The sequence below is a fragment of the Panulirus ornatus genome, chromosome 62 (assembly GCF_036320965.1).
Source record: "Panulirus ornatus isolate Po-2019 chromosome 62, ASM3632096v1, whole genome shotgun sequence".
NCBI classification, from domain to species: domain Eukaryota; kingdom Metazoa; phylum Arthropoda; class Malacostraca; order Decapoda; family Palinuridae; genus Panulirus; species Panulirus ornatus.
The window spans coordinates 11984107-12002049 of record NC_092285.1 but is presented as its reverse complement, the minus strand read 5'-3'; the positions used below and the strand labels follow the sequence as shown (position 1 = coordinate 12002049).

Sequence of the window (17943 nt, the reverse complement as noted above, 5' to 3'; positions counted from 1 at the left end):
TCCTTATAATTACATGGTCCAACGTCAGTATTCATGAGTGATGGTGCTTATTTGTTTACAGTATTCATGAGTGATGGCGATTAATTGTTTACACTATTCATGAAAGATGTTTAACCACTTGTTCATAGTAAAATCCTCAAATTTATAAAGAAGACTACGTTAAAAAAAATTTCAACAATGAAATGATTTGAGTCCACTGTACTTACACTATGTACATAAATATTCTTAGAAGTAGAAGAGTTTGCCTTTAAAAGATGCACATGGAAATATAGTTCTCAAAAATACTTTAGATCAAAATCCCAAACACTATAAAATGAAGGATATTTCTTGGACTAAAGACATAATACTACGAAAAAGACAGGTAAAGAATAATGAGTAGTATTTATCATGTCCAAAATCCATGGACTTAATGGACTGAATAACTTACTGACAATTTGAGATTGCCACATCAACACTGTGGTCATTAAATGCACAAATCAATGCGGGTATAAGGCATACAGAAAAATGAATCAAGAAGTCAAGTTCAAAATCTACATCTAACAAAAGCAGGATAAAATTAATGAAAATATTTCTTAATTTCTTGAATCAAATAATTAAACTTTTTCAAAAAAAGAAAAAGAAAAAAGGATGCTTCATGTAACATGATCTAGCATGTCCTTTTGGTCCTTGTGTGTAATGCTAGTGAGCAGAATGTGAAGTCTGGTGAGGATGGCAGCTGGAGTTGGTGGGATGTGAGCCAGGTTGGTTAGTTGCATAGGCTGACAATATTAAGAGTTTATTGTTAGTTTATGAGTAGTTCACCTAAGCAATCATTAACTCAAAAATATTTTCCACCTACCTCTCCATATACAATTATAATAATCCTATTGGTTCTATCTTGCAAAGCTTGAGAATGAGCTGCCTTAAATTCTAACTGGCCCCAGACACTCTCAATAAAATTTGAGGACAGCACAACAATTGTTCGCCTGCTTGCTTCTACACTCTGAAGTATCTGGTTTTGAATGTATTCTCCAGGAATCCAGTCACGATAGTGGAGGCATATTCGATACCTGGGATCTCCAGATTCAAGCCCAGGGACCAAAACCTTATTAACAAAGTCTTCATCCTGTAATGGTACAATGATGAACAATACCTTTCCAGCATTTCTTATAAAAACATCAAAAAACAGTTACTAACTGCACATTATCTTTCCTCTGAGTTCACATCGCAAAATAACCAAATCTAGCAAATAATCGATGGGATAATTAATTCTACCAAGATTTACCACAAACTAAATATAATGGAAAGCTTTCGGCCAGAAAAGAAAAAAAATACAAATCTAAAAGCAAAATAACCAAATCTAGCAAATAATGGGATAATTCATTCAATGAAGATTTCCCACGAACCAAATATAATGGGAAGCTTTTGGCCAAAAAAGAAACAATTACAATCTAAAATAAATGCAGATTAACCAGAGACCAAATATTAAGAAAATTTTCTGGACATAACATATACAGAAATCATGCTTACCAAACTAATATTCTGATTATACCAACTTGCTGGCAAAATAAGTATATATTTTACTCTTCCCCGAACATGAATGAATACTGAGAAATGAATAAAAAATAAACATAAAATGTTTGGTATGTACATGGTATCCAAGGATGGAAGAATGGAATGAAAAGTTTTTGAGAGATCAGGACCTACACATGTAGTAAGGTAAAGGTGTGCAGGGAATAGAGTAAATTGGAACAATGTAGTATGCAAGGGTCAATGTGCTGTCAATGGACTGAACATTTGCTTGTGATGTAGCCAGGATAAACCATGGAAAGGTCTGTGAGACCTGGTTGTTGACAGATAGCTGTGGTTTTAGTGTATTACAAAGGAAAACTGAAGAATGGATGTAAGTGAATGTGGGCTTTCTTTGCCTGTTCCCAGTGCTACCTCACTAATGTAGGAAGTGGCAATCAAGTTTGAAAAAAATTTACATAAGTAAAGCCTCCTATGTTGACACTAGATATATCGTATTACAAACCCCATAAATCCATAAAAATCTCAACTGATGCCCATTTCATCCTCTGAGGAAATATATGATTTTTCTGAAAGACAATGCACTAGATACATGTGGTAACTAGAGAGAATACATAAAGAAAGGGGTTGTAGGAGAGATATGGTATGGCAGGGAATGGAAAGGCAATGAACTGTGAGGTGGTCAAGTGGGTGAAATGTAATACCTTGAGGTGGTTTGGTTAGGTGAAAAGATGCAAGGATTGGGAATTTAGAAAGCAGAATGTATGATAGTACACTTAAAGAAGTTGGCATGAAAGGAAGACCAATTGCAACATGGGAAAACAGAGTGGAAGAGAAAATATAGATAGATATATAGACAGATAGCATACATACCTTGTGGGAATAACTTATAAAGGCATCATATTTCTTATCAGCATCCATTTCATCTTCTGTGATGGCCCAAAGACACATACGATGAGTGAATAACCACACTTTAATTCCTTGTTTGTATTTGTAGAAACTCACAGTTCCTGCAAGTTGCATATAATGTACTTCACTAGGTTGATAAATTCGGTACTTTAGAATATCAATACCTATCTGTATTATGAAAAAAAATATCCTGTTCTATACTTATAAATGTATGGCTTACGTAGAATCTTTTAAAGATTTTAGTCAATGACACTCTCTAAAGTTCAGAGGAAGAAAGATTCTACAGATGCCATTTTGCTCATTTAAAACAATGTGCACATAACATGCACTTAAGCTAAGTCATACATGAAATGGTATGGGTTACAAGAAACGGAAATACATGAAGATGAAGGTAGCTTCTATGCAAAGAAAGTATTCAAAGAAAAGTAAATGACAGAGGGAAGTACTTAGAAAAAAAAAAGAAAATACTACCTGTGAATAGTTAAGTTTTCAAGCAATATCTATAGGTGTTTTAAGCTGAAAACAGTGTGTGGCTACAGAAAATCTCTTTGACGTAAGGTGTGGTAATTTCTTTTTCAGTGGAGTCATTTTGAATTTTAAAATTTACTACAGTCATTACTTTAAGTAACTTATATATGACATCTCAACATCTCTAACATCTTAAAACCACCATCCTTATGACCAAGCAGTTGTTGGATTTCAGAATTTCCAAATTTTAGTTACCTTGACATAAGCCAAGGAGATCAAACAACTGGATGAGTATATTAACTTGTGACATTTTCTACACCTAATCTGTGAGTCTATATAGCTTTTAAACAAAACTGCAACTGTACTTATTATCTGTGCTTGCTAAAAAATCCCTATTGTTTTACATCCCAGGTTGATTATGGTGACTGCTCATGAAAAGCCAGTTGCCTAATTGAGGTTGGGGCAGATAAAAAAAAAAACCTGCTTTGATGAAATCTGTGCCTCAAGGATGGCAGCAGGTAGTTTTACATTTCACATTTTGTAAGTGCTGGTGTGAATGTTTGTGGAGAATCATCGAAACCCAGCTCAGCATCAGGAGCATCTGGAAAGGTATTTGGTGAAGGGGATGGAGTTACTGCACCTGGCCATGTACAAGTCTTTGATGACATCTTAGGGAGTTCTTCCACTGTCTTTTGTTCTCCTATAATCATGTTTCTCTTTGATCAGCTTTTCCTGAACCCTGTACAGACTCGTCATCTACTGGGTGATGAAATTTTTGTGTGCTATGAATCTCGAGAACTGATTTACAAGTTCTTTAACTTTAAGCAAGCAGAGCCTACCTTATGTATCTATAGTATATTTTCACTCTCATCACTGTACTCTTGAGTGGGCATTATCACAAGAGAAATAATTTCTTTTGTCATCTGGGACACTACTGATACTTTGCTGTCACAGTGCAACCAATCAATAATAACAGCTTCACACAAGTTCTTGTTGACCTCTTTCATGGTATCCACTGCCTTCAGTTACTGTTAATAGTTATGCTTCTCTTTTCCTCAAAAGAAACACGAAATCATTCTAAATCTTTGTTCAGTATTACCAACTTTGGCTGCATAGGTTATGACACACATTCAACAATGTAGACAGTGTCACTGCAACCCATGCCCATGCCATTCTTGATGACAATTTGCTTTCTGACTGCATCAACTCCCAGCCTCATTGACTAACTTAGAGTTAACTTCATTTGTAAGTTTCATCTCCACCACTCCCATAATCTGGGTTGCAATCTCATAAACAGTCCTTATATTCTAGCTCCTTTCCATTTGCCACCATGCTATCTGCAATTGTACACAAAAATTTCAACCTAAGGTACTTGCTACTAGCTAGTTCTGTCTTCCTTCAACTAGAGGTGATGTTCCTAAACTGGCCCTTCTCATTTTTTGCCTTTTGCTATTTCTCCTTGGCTATCTCTCTCCCTTCTGTCAGTCTGTTATTTGTAATAAAAACTCTTTGGAATTCTTCTTTCTGGCAAGTTTATATACCTGCTTAATTATCATATGGCTATGGCTATAAATCTCCAAATCAAATGTTATCATATGTGGCCTTTCCCTTAAGTGTCTTATCTGAGCTTCTCATACCCCAAACTTCTTTACATTCTCCACTTGCTCCTCCAAAATTCACCATCTGAAGTGCCTCCTGGACCTTCTGGCCTTCTTTGGCTACTCTTTCCTCCTCCAGTGCATGTGTGTGTGTGTGTGTGGTAGGGCTGATAATACTAAATGAAAATGAAAATGTTAGAGAACTACATTTTTTGGGCACTTCTTTACTGAGTGATCCTTAGGTTTTGGCTCTACTGACCCCTGCCTTAATCTGGACCTGAGCACTGTTTTGTATTTTCAAAAAATGTCTCAAAAACACATTCCTATTCTTTGACAGCATTTAAGGGAGTTAAAACTACTTACCAAGAACAGCAAACAATATGAGGAATATTAGAATGGCAACAATAGTGACAATGACCATTGGCTGCATGAAGAAGGGGCACAATGAATGTTCGCTCATGGTCATCAGAGGTTCATCATCATCCTTACACTTGATGTCACTAAAGTCATCAACCTGTTAATAATTGAATACATAAATACTAAAGAAGTCAAATAAGCATTCTGAACATCTGCCTACTACACAAGTTACTTTCTCCTAATTTCAAATAAAAATAAAAATTTTGATTAATTTTCCCAGTAAAAAAAATTATAGTTTGCCCTACTTTTCATTACATTCATATACTTTTCACACTATTTCAGCTGACCATTGATGAAGTAAATTGCAAATGAAAAAAATCGCACTTTCCATTCTCAAACATATTAATAGCAGAATGGTTTGGAATTCCTTGATACGGGTGAAATGCCTTGGGCTGCAAAAGTCTCTGAAAAAAGATCCTGAGTAACACCATGACTCTTTTAGAAACTGGTCCTGCAGTAATCATAATCTTATTTTCAGTAATAGGAAAAAGTGAACTTCCTTGAAGCAAAAAGTTCCTTGATGAATCTGTTCTCCCAATGACACAACCTTGCCAAAGCTAGCTTTTTGCTTGCAGTGCAACCTCAAGCAGGCAGAGGTTACTTTCTTTATTGTATTTATCTATAAAATTATCCAAGGACCAAATTTCTATGAAAGGAGTCTTGCCATTATCAAGGACCTTTCTGGAGGCTCCTGCAGTTCAAGGCTGCACAACTTTTGGTAGCAAAAACATGTACACTCCTTTGGAGTGGGAAATTGTTTGATGGGACTATACTCATAATGATACAGCCAGCTAAGGTTTACTTTTCACTTGCAGTGTAACATAAAGCAAGCAAAATCTGGTAACACAATACATAGCACTAGGAAAAGACAACAAAGACCACATTCATTCACACTCACTCTTTAGCTGTCATGTGTAATGCACCAAAACCACAGCTCCCTTTCCACATCCAGGCCCCAAAAAACTTTCCATGGTTTACCCAGAGACGCTTCCCATGCTCTGGTTCAATTCACTGACAGCACGTTGACTCCAGTATACCACATCGTTCCAAATCACTCTATTCCTTGCACGCCTTTCACCCTGCTGTATGTTCAGGTCCCAATCGCTCAAAATCTTTTCCACTCCATCCTTCCACCTCCAATTTGGTCTCTCACTTCTCATTCCCTCCACCTCTGACACATATATCCTCTTTGTCAATCTTTCCTCACTCATTCTCTCTATGTGACCAAACCATTTCAAAACACCCTCTTCTGCTCTCTCAACCATGCTCTTTTCATTTCCACACATCTCTCTTACCCTTACATTACTTACTCAATCAAACCACCTCACACCACATATTGTCCTCAAACATCTCATTTCCAGCACATCCACCCTCCTGCGCACAACTCTATCCATAGCCCACGCCTCGCAACCATATAACATTGTTGGAACCATTCTTCCCTCAAAAATACCCATTTTTGCTTTCCAGAGATAATGTTCTCGACTTCCACACATCCTTTAACACTCCCAGAATTTTCGCCCCCTCCCCCACCCTATGATACACATGGCAGGAAGAATAAAAAATAGTAACCCTTACCTTCCGTGAAGGAACATGCAGAAAGTTCAAGAAGTAAATGAGATCACAGTTGCATGTCCATGGGTTACTTCCAAGACTCAAGTGCATGTCAGTTGCATTCATATATTCTAGTGTGGAATCTGACAGGGATGTAAGATTATTCCCATGCACATCTAAAACTTTCAAATTTTCTGGAAGATGCGATTCATTGATGAAAGACAGCTTGTTATTGGGTATCGTTAGGTTGACAAGTCTTACGTAGTTGGGATCTTGCAATCCATCTAAATCTGTGATACTATTATTTCTCAAGTTCAAAGTGATGGAATAATCTTCAGAATATCTATATGCACTCATGTTAAGCACTGGTATCTGCTCTAACTCCTGGTATGAACAGTCAATTATGACCATTTCATCATAAGACCGCCAAAAGCATATACAGTTGTCACAAGGCCTTTTACAGGTCAGCATTTTCACGTCAACATCTAATATTTTCTGGACTTTACCATCAGTATGTCTGCATGCTACTTTATCTACATCTTTTACAATAATTTCAAATGTATCTACTTCCTTGAATGTCTTTCCTTGAGCAATGCTTGCAAATCTGTAAAGGATACAGTTACACAGAAGATCATTTCCTTCAAGATACAACTCGACCACTTTTTTAAAACTGTAACCTGCCCAAAAGAAAGACAAATCTATCACCTTTATGTTATTTCTTCTCAAGTCAAGTTTCACAGTTTCATGCATAAAATGCAAAGAATTCAAGTCTACATAGTTAATAAAATTCCCAGATAAATCAACCATCTCAAGATGAACAAAAATTCTTGTGAAAGGTTCAGGAATAGAATCAAACCTATTATCATTCAAGAACAGTTTCTTCAGCATTACTTGGTTGTCAAGTTGAAAATAGGATATATTATTGTTGCCTAAATCCAAGTAAGTTAGAGATGAGTATTTTCCAGGAAATGATGTCCATTTCAAGGTTGCCAGTTGATTATGATTCAAAATAAGAGTTTGCAATGACTGACATTTCTGAAATATCTTGTCTGGTAAATCAGTAAGGCTATTATTTCCTATTTTGAGTATCTTCATTCTTCTGAGATTATCAAAGCTTCCAGGTTCTAGATCCATCAATAGATTTGAATTAAGGTTTAAAGTTTCAAGTTTTATCATATCTGAGAAAACACCACCAGGTAACCTCTTCAGCTTATTTCCTTGAAGATTAAGTTCCTTCATAAGTCTTAACTCTTTAAACAAATTCTCCTGAATGTTAGTGAGGAGATTATTACTGAGGTCCAAAACCTCAAGATGGGGAACACTAGTAAACACTTCTGAGCGAATTTCTGTTAAGGCATTATTCTGTAAATCAACACTTTTAAGACCTGTTAAATCAGCAAAAACATCAACAGGTAAACTAGCCAAATTATTATTTGAAAGACTGATTGTTGCTAGCTCTGGTGTCCTATCAAATATAGATTCTGGGATGGTGCTCATATCATTGGAAATAAATCTTAACTCTTTCAACTTAGGAGTGGCTTCTAGTAAATCTGCTGGAAACTTAGCAAAGAAATTTTCTCTAAATTCCAAAAGTGCCAAGTTAGGCAACCCCTGCAGGTGCCAGTCCTCAAGGTCTCTTTCATGCACCTGACCAGTGCCAATGAATTTCATTTTAGTAATATTCTTGGGATACACTCCTAACTGAAGTAAAATTTCTCCAAAAGATGTACTTGGAAGTGAACATCCAAGAAACTCAACATGATCCACAGAAGGAAACATGCAGTCTTCAGTTGCAAAAAAGTTAATTATTTCCACGGATGAGTGGCAATGCAAATGAAGAGATCCATTTGGAAATACTTTCAATGTATACTGTTCTTCACTAGATGTATTAGAGCATATAGTTGAGTCACTTCCTAATTCACAATGTCCACAAGACAGTACAATGTTAGTCCCGCCCGCCACCCAGGCCCACAGTAGGAAGGCGGGCAGGAACATCCATGATGGCATGGTACTGAGTCACAGTTGGTCAAGTTGGTTTATAATTGGTCATTGATTTTTCTTTCAGTGAAGCTCTCATTACCACCAAAATCTGTAAAAGCGAACAAAGATAAAATTAATAATCTGATGACATTCACAGCTAAAAATGAAAATCTTCAGCAAAATTGAAAATTGTTCTCAATATAGTAACTTGTACTGGGAAGTTCTGTGATAAATAATCATATCAGGTAAGTTTGGTCAATGTGCCATCTTTCCAGTAATTCTAACTGAAAAGTTATGAAATGCCATAGGTTTCATACAAATTCATTAGAAATCTACTTTGGTAATTTGCTATAAATTCTATCAGGACAGATAGGTAGCTTGTCATTTACTATGAAATATTTATTATATATAGTCACACTCTAAGGTCCTAGATTAGCTAATCCTTCTTGTCTGGAAGGTTAAGATTATAGAAATAGAATAAAAGAAGGTTTCTACATCAAATAAACTTTTATAATGTCTAAAAAAACTATGTTATATTATGTAAACTCTAGGTCCTTGATGAACAGAATAATATAGAAATACTGAAATTGCAGGGTATAAAAATGATAAACTTATAGTGTGATTAGCATCATTTTATACTACCTTCCTGGCAGTAACAAATTATTATATCTATTTTTATTTTACTTTGTCGCTGTCTCCCGCGTTTGCGAGGTAGCGCAAGGAAACAGACGAAAGAAATGGCCCAACCCACCCCCATACACATGTATATAAATAAACGTCCACACACGCAAATATACATACCTATACATCTCAATGTACACAAATATATACACACACAGACACATACATATATACCCATGCACACAATTCACACTGTCTGCCTTTATTCATTCCCATCGCCACCTTGCCACACATGGAATACCATCCCCCTCATGTGTGTGAGGTAGTGCTAGGAAAAGACAACAAAGGCCCCATTCTACATTATATCTACATTCCTATCACTAGCTAATTGCAACATAAAGTTTTTTCTGTATTGAATCCTCCAGTCATGAACAAGTGTCCATATCATGGCTGAACCTTAACTGAAATATAGAGAGGATTATGAAAGGGAAAAAGAGACATGGGAAAGTATCTGAAAATTTTAGAGGAAGTGAAATCCTGTCTTTTAAAATATGCTAGGTCATAGTTACTAGGAAAGACATGAGAAGGAAGAGAGTTCCAAACCTTCAAAAAGGCTCACCCATGAGTTGCCACTGGCCACACAGTGATCATGTGATGCAGCAACCTGCCAAGTAATGTGAGGTCTAGCTTGTGGTGGGTGCACACAAGCATCTACAGAATAATACCTACAGAGGAGGGAATAAGGCAAGACGGTTAAATTTGGAAGTTAGCCTAAGAGAGTATATTTGTCAGACTTTTGACTCAATTCTGTCAAGTAGGGATGCAGAGCTAGAACCATCCCAGTAGTGAAAGCAGTATCCCATGCAGGGACAAATCAACCCTTTGTATAAACAGAGCAACTGTTCAGAAGTAAAGAAGTTTCAACACCTAAACATGATGCCCAGTTTCTTGGAGCAAGACTTGCTAGTGCTGTAATGGGGGGTTTCCAAGTAAAAAGGATGTCTGAGGAAAGTTTTTTGAAGCCCTATATACCTGATCCCTTGTCTAGATGGCCTCAGAACAGAAACGGTTGAACCATGGATTGGAAGAAGAGGTTGTCTTGGAGGAAGTGGGGATAAATGCTTCCATTCCCACAAGAATAACTTTTGCTGTGCGTTTTGGGGAGACAGAAGCATCATCACACTTGAGACAGTAATTTATCTATGACAGTCAGAAAAGAAGTTACGTAAGTAGTTCCAGTCAGCTTTTTTGAAGTGTCAGTATCTACACTTGGAAGGGGTTGCTGGAGGGGGAGGTGCCATTAAAAGAGATACATTTATGAGAGTGTGATCAGATGAACCAATTGTGCCTGAGATTGTGTAGTTACAGTGGGATGGACTTGAGGAGAAAAATAGATCCAAAATATTAGAAGAGTGCTAACAACGATCAGGAATATGGGTAGGGTGGGAGATAATTTGCTAAAGAAAGGAGAATGTGAGGGCTTCAGTCCTTCCACTATCCGTATGGGAAGAATTCAACCATTCCCTATGGTGAATGTTGAAATCCCCAAGGTAGAGCATCTCAGCTTGCATGTGAGAGGATGCCACAGTCTTATGGCAGGAGTTTAAATAGTCAAAGACAAATATAAAATTCGCAGAATTAGGAGGGCAATAGGCAAAACATTGGAAAAGTATGGTAGTTGGGAGACAGACCCTGAGCCATATAACATCAGACTTTGGGGACTAAAGAATGATGTTGGATTAAGCACAAACACCACCCACTGAACCTGAATCAAGAGTGGAGATTATAGTTGGATATGAAAAAGAGACTAGCGAGAACATAATTAGACAACTGTGTCTCAGAGAGAATTAAAATATTAGGAGAGGTACTAGGCAGACAGTGTTCAACTGAGGAGAGTTTACTAGAGACCACGAATGTTGGTGTAGTGAACTGAAAAAGAGGAAGGTCTTACAGAGAAGGAAAAGGTCATGGGAGGGGCTGGTACTACTAGTCGAAGCCCTCTCTGGCAGCAGTCTGGCAGCAACTTATTGCAGCAGAGTCACACATGCACTTGAAAATCCACAAAATATATATTATCACAATTTCAGCCTCTCATGGTTGTTCATTTCATGAGGTTCCTCCACATCATGTTCCATCATCCTTGATTTTAATCACCCTCGATAAAAACTTTTCACTGCTTCCTCTGATATCCGATACAGCAATATCTATTCCTTAGTTAACATCAGATACAGTTGTACCTGTTCCTCACTTAAAGTCTGATACAACAAGATCTGTTCTACAGATATCTGACACAAAAGTATCTGTTCCTCAGAAAATATACAGTTGCAACCATGCTAGGAAACTACTATACTTCTGCAATAGTGTCCCTCTGACCACTGGAAAATGTTACAACAGGATTCATTTTTTCTAAGTCATTTCTTGTAGTGCTTTATGTCCTACAAACACATACCCTTGACTGAGAGTGATTTTACTAATTTTACATAGACAAATACAGAGATGCTGTTGTGAATGGCTATGTAATTATATTATTTTCATTACTTGCTGAAAATCCATATTTTAGCAAATAATCTCAATCAATCAGTCCTATTTTTCCAAGACTTAATGAGAACAATCCCTATTACCTAGCCCTTCCATGCACTGTACAATATCACCATGGAAGAGAACTCCAGAATATGCTGAAATATACTACTTATCTTCAAAAGGAGATAATCCTAGGGAAAGGAAATTCTCCATCCTTTGATAACCATAACGTAAGTTTATATATAAGCCGCTGCTATCTTAGCCTTGATGCGTCATGTTAATTCATGGCTAACTACTTTGTTTTACTATGCTACTTAAGTTTCTTAGAAAACTAATCACATAATCAGAGAAAAAATTGATCAGCTCATACGCCTATTTCATAAACATATTTTTAATAAAGTTTCCACGGAACACTCATAAACAATTACGTTACTTTGTAATTTCATGTTAAGTCAATGTTAAAGAAAATGTATTGCTGCCTTAAGTCTTAAGAATGCCTTGATAAATCATTGCTAAATTACTTGTTCTATAGTGCTAAGTTTCTAAGTAGCTTGTCACGTTAACCTGTTGCTTTGACTGGTTACCTAGCATGCAAATCACATTATCATGATGTTCAAGGGAGAGGTCTTCAAATAAAAAATAAAAAAAATGATACGAGAGAGGTGTATGTACGGGATAACTGAAGAGGGTGCGCTGAGACAGTATGGACACAAATATCTCCATATCAGCTCATCTACAGCAGTCTTAAGAGAACAACATACATTAAAAAAAAAATTTTGTCATCAGTTTTATTTACCATGAAGGATCATCATATCCAAACATCCCTCGACAACTAAATAACAAGGAGGATAGTCAACATATTCATAATAACACACATCCACAATCCTAAAAAAAAATCTATTTCATGATGAAGCCTATATAAACAGCAGGTAGTAATGATACTGTAAAGTACGCTGTCAGTAGGTTGACGAACTGTTAAACTAAAAGGAAAATAGTTCCATTTTTTCCATTATGGCCAATAAGCATAATTTACTGTGGGTTTCCGAAATGTTGCTGTATTGGGTTTTACAAGATGCAGCTGAGCGAGTGAGTAATGGTTGGAAACCCCACGGTCCTGCAAGAATCCATTTTCTTCACCAAATTTAATCTTACTTGCCCTTTTCAAGATACTCACACCCATTACATGGGGCATCTGTTAGTAGGGGATACCTAGTTCCATACTAACATTAATGTCATCAACATCATTAATGAACCATCCAGACATGCCAGACACCTCTGTGTGTTGGTAACATATGGGCCGCTGACCTCAGCGTGGGTGAGGTCAAATGACCAGTGGGTTGTGGGAGTACTAGACTTAGGAAGTCCCAGGCTGGATATACAACCCGACCACCAACAAGAGCATCATGTTCCCGGACTATTTACTCAGTCCCCAAAACTTTACTCTCTCCTTTAGGGCTGAGATAAATATTGAAGAGCCAGAAATGCCTTCCTTAAAAAACACAGCATATCCATTTGCTGTAAAAGTAATGGCTTTCGACTGTCGCTAAGTCAGTAAGTTATAAAATCACACGTTGAACTGTCTACTTAAAAAAAAAAAAAGGCATGATCTAATATGCAGATGTGTAGGGACATCATAATGTGGTATACACTAGCATCAGTAGGAGTTTGTTAAGCAGACATATTTTCTTTTAAAGAGAAACAATTTAACATTACACACTATATTGCATGTAATAAGTATCTTTACTTGTTTCCTGTCCTCGTATACTACAAGCTATCACATGAGGTTTGTACAGAACAACCAACACCAACCAGACTTTTGTCGACTAATAGTGACACATCAAGAGAGGCTCGCGATGTCAGCTGGTGTTACTGGAGGATCATGCAGTAACATGACACCATGGGGAAACGTGGGAACTTAGGGATGGCCGTGTGTTGGATGACGCAAGTTAACTGGTCAACGAGAAGCCCGGGCAACCAAACCATGAGACGACCCTCTGCCAGAAGAGAAGGGACGGCGCGTGGTGCTCACCGCATATTTCGCCTGTGGAATTGTAATTGTTCCCGTCCCCACACATCCTACATCCTTGTCTCAGTCAGTTCGAGATTCATCAAGAATTTTCCCCTTGGCCAAACCTATAATTCTATGTGTAATTCTAAAGAGAAAATTTTTAAAAGTATTAACAGTGAGAATTTGCCAAAAGGAATGGATAGCGCGCAGCGCTCCCCGCAACTAAGCTACACACACATTTTTTTCTTTTAGTGTAGAGAAGAGAGGAGACTGGGCCAGGCATAGCAGAGTGGAGACATGTGTCAAGTTCTGGTGGTTCATCACACTACCAGTACATGCACAGCTTGACAACACCTGTGGAAACAGCACACCGACACAGAGCTTGACCCACAGCATACTAAACAATGAAAGCTTGACTGCAGCATACTAACACAGAGAGCTTGACAACAGCACACAAACAATGAAAACTCAATAACGGTATGAGCGTTGTCTTCACGCATTAACCTAATCAAACACAGCAAAGTTTATCACCTTAACTAACCCTACATCACCATATTGGAAGGCTCTGTTGGTCTGTCTGGGAAGGTAATGGTGGAAAGAGAGACTAGAAAGGATCACAGTGCAAGGTAAACTGTGGTGTCATTCACCACAATACCCCCGGCCTTCATACCACACCACTTCCGCCTCCCTGTTGTCTGCTGACTTGCCCTACAACCTCCAGGTTAACTATTGCTGACATGCCCTACAACTTCCTGGGTCATCTACTGGTGACATGCCCCCACAAACTCCAGATTACCTGCTACTAAACTACAGATATCCAATACCATCTATGCTGGGTGTGACAAGCATCACATGTATATAAAGGCTAATTGCTAACTCTAATATGCTTTTAAAAAAACTGTCAGGCAGTTCATTTATCGCCCATACTCCTATAAGAGAACTCGATCATAAATGCAGTTATAATCCGAAACATGAAACGGAGGATGTATCAAATATGATTAACTCTAAGAAGGAAAAATAGACATAAAAAATAAGGTCAGTTGACATCTTGTATTTAGATATAAAAAAAAATGATGTCAGTTGACATCTTGTATTAAGATGAGCGATTGTTTTACTAGAGGAGAAGTTGAGGCGGATATTATATCCGGCAGGTGTTGAAGTGAAGGGGGTGGATGACAGTAATATTAACGGTGTCACGTTGAGCCACTATTCTGCCACATAACAAGTCTATCCTTTATAAATATGACGAAGTTCCTGCCTTATGTTGTACATGGTGCTGTCTACAGTTAGTGATGGATGAAGAATGTAGTACCTGGGGACGTCTTGGGGTAACGGTGTGTTATCTGAAGGTGGTGAAGGATTTAAGGTGAACCAGTGGGTGTTTGTAAGGGCCTAACACTACGATAGTACAACACCTACACCACATACCAAGTGGACACACACACACACTACCGAGACATCATCACAGCCCAACTTCGTGTGAATCACAAGGAAAATAACGTTTCCTGGTTATCTTATTCTTAACACAAGTATAAAATCAACTTATTATTAGTACGACATTCTCAATTAGTGTCAAACGCATTAGTATAACTTGAGAACACTGAACCTCAGGCGTACAATACGGCTATTCAACCCTTCCATATGAACACTTAACTCCTCTAGTACAGCCACTTAACTCCACCAGTACAGCCAATTAACCCCTCCAGTACGACCACTTAATCTCTCCAACACGACCAATTAATCCCTCTAGTAGGCCACTTAATCCCTCCACTACAGCCACTTAATCCCTTTATTAAGCGAACGGGACCTTTCTTGTATGGCCACTTAACCCTACCAGTATGGCCAATTAACTTCTAAAGCAGGCACGTATTTCCAAGTATATCACACCCTTGAGAATGACTCCAGATATCGTACTCAAGGAGTAGAATCCCCAACCTTAAGGCGTTGATCTGCAGTACTGGAGGTGTTGAAGCGTGGTACTGGAGGTGAGGCGTGGCACTGGAGGAGTTGAGGCGAGGCGTGGCACTGGAGGAGTTGAGGCGTGGTACTGGTGTCGAGGCGTGGACTGGTGGTGTAGAGGCGTGGTACTGGAGGTGTCGAGGCGTGTTATTGGAGGTGTCGAGGCGTGTTACTTGTGGTGTCGAGGCGTGGTACTGGTGGTGTCGAGGTGTGGTACTGGAGGTGACAGTGTAGTGTTGTCTCACGCCGGAAGGGAAAGTTCTCGTCACACTCTCTCAACAAAACCGGTCCCTCACTTTTAATGTAATGTATAATTATTCTTTTTACCGAGTAAAACATATAGTTAGAACCTGCTAGGTTTAAAACATATATTTAGAACCATCCCAAGGGACGTTTAACTTTTGATGACATGGAATCTTCCTCCAAACTTCTAATGCCATGGAAAAAGGCAGACGAATAACTTTGATCGCCAACATTTTTGATAAAAGATACGACATAAATACGTCAGCTTCACAAATATGGTGGCAAGTTTCTACATAGGGCATGTGTCCATCACTACAAGTACTGTTTCCTGTAGCTGAAGGACAGAAACAATAGCCTCGACTTACACCATCATCTTTACAGAAATATTAGGATGCAGGAAGATGATGAAGGCATATAATACCATACAAACATTTCATCTTTTCCCTTGTAATACCTACTCTTGCGTCACTATTAAATGGTAATATTCTTCTCAAGCTTTATCCTCTATTTCAACTCCTCTCGTTTCAATAGGTGGGTCCTGTGCTCTATAATGTAACCCACGAATATATTTTGCTCCTCCAGGTCTATTAATGAACGATTCACATAAACTCGTAACACTTTAAATGTCGGCAAAAACGATTCACATAACTAACCCTTTAAATGTCGGCAAAAACGATTCACATAACTCTAACACTTTAAATGTCGGCAAAAACGATTCACATAGCTAATATTTTAAATGTCGGCAAAAACGATTCACATAACTCTAACACTTTAAATGTCGGCAAAAACGATTCACATAACTAACACTTTAAATGTCGGCAAAAACGATTCACATAACTACACTTTAAATGTCGGCAAAAACGATTCATATAACTAACACTTTAAATGTCGGCAAAACTATCCTCCATACCAAATTGGTATTTCCCCATAACAGATACTGCTCTGTACTTAGCACTCACATTACAACGATACAAATGTGGAAATAAAATTTACCATAAGCAACCAGGAACTTTGGAAGGATTATGTAGGGGGAAAAGAATCGGAAATCTGCTCCGGAACAAATGGAGTTGATGAGGATGGATGCCCAACAACCTTCTTAAGATGTGATAGGCTAAGCAGTCCCAAAGTAGGAGAAGGTGGGAAGATAAAAGATAAAGTTAAAATGGAATGACAAGGGAAGACGAGGAGGTGACACAAAGATGGAAGGAATGTTGGACGGAAACATTTGGTGTGGCTAAGCGGTCACCTACTCCAGTAACCTGACCCGTGCTAGGCAGTCACCTACCCCAGAACTAACCTGACCCGTGCTAGGCAGTCACCTACCCCAGAACTAACCTGACCCGTGCTATGGGGTCACCTACCCCAGAACTAACTTGACCCGTGTTATGGGGTCACTTACCCCAGAACTAACCTGACCCATTATTGCTTAACTTCCCTTACCGTGCGAGGAGCAATGTATATTACCAGGGGATGAGTATTATATAGAAAGACTATGCCGGCCACGGGCAGGGAGGCATAGTTTTGCATGTTGAGGCTTCTCCATTAACTGAGCTGACCTTGAACTGCTAGGGGGCGGTCAGGTTGTAACACAGCATCCACCTCCACGGCCTCACCTCATACCTTAGCCATATGGTCATTAATCCCAACTACAAGCACATCTTCCAATCATTTTCCCTTTACCTATGCACTTGTGTGATGGTAAACGCGGTTCCAGAGATAATCTGTGCTCTAAAAAATATATAATTTGTGCCGTAAAAAAATAATTTGTGCTCTAACATAGCCAACGTTGCAAAGCCTATCTCACACGCAATGCAGTCCGACAGGAAGCATTGCCACATACGGATAGTTCAACTGGCTGCAGTACTGCTGTTGTAAGTGGTAGGAATAACACCAGTTGTGGAGTTATGATATACAACATATAAGATCATTATTACTCATTAATCATGGGGTTATTATCAGCTCAAAAGTTCATGATAACAATAAAACCAAACGCAAGACTTCCTCCATACGTTCACATCACCCTGGGTGGACCAGTGACCTTTTTAATCATGACCACAGACGGATCACACAGATGAACTTTTTCCTCACTTAACACACTTATATTTCCCCGAGGTGGGGTGAGGGAGGCGCGGCAGCCATGACCGGGGTTCTGGGCCTCTC

General features: G+C 38.4%; 1 protein-coding gene across 1 annotated transcript in view; it reads right to left on the bottom strand.

Annotated features, from left to right (window-relative positions):
* The window catches only part of LOC139745755 (protein toll-like), a 37357-nt gene that overhangs the window by 7642 nt on the left and 11772 nt on the right, over positions 1-17943 (bottom strand). The window contains exons 2-5 of the mRNA XM_071656277.1: positions 6477-8541; positions 4848-4998; positions 2383-2519; positions 839-1105 (exon numbers count right to left, since the gene is read on the bottom strand). Of these exons, the coding sequence (XP_071512378.1) occupies positions 839-1105; positions 2383-2519; positions 4848-4998; positions 6477-8459 (2538 nt within the window). The 5' untranslated portion in view covers positions 8460-8541. The remainder of the gene's footprint in view (positions 1-838; positions 1106-2382; positions 2520-4847; positions 4999-6476; positions 8542-17943) is intronic.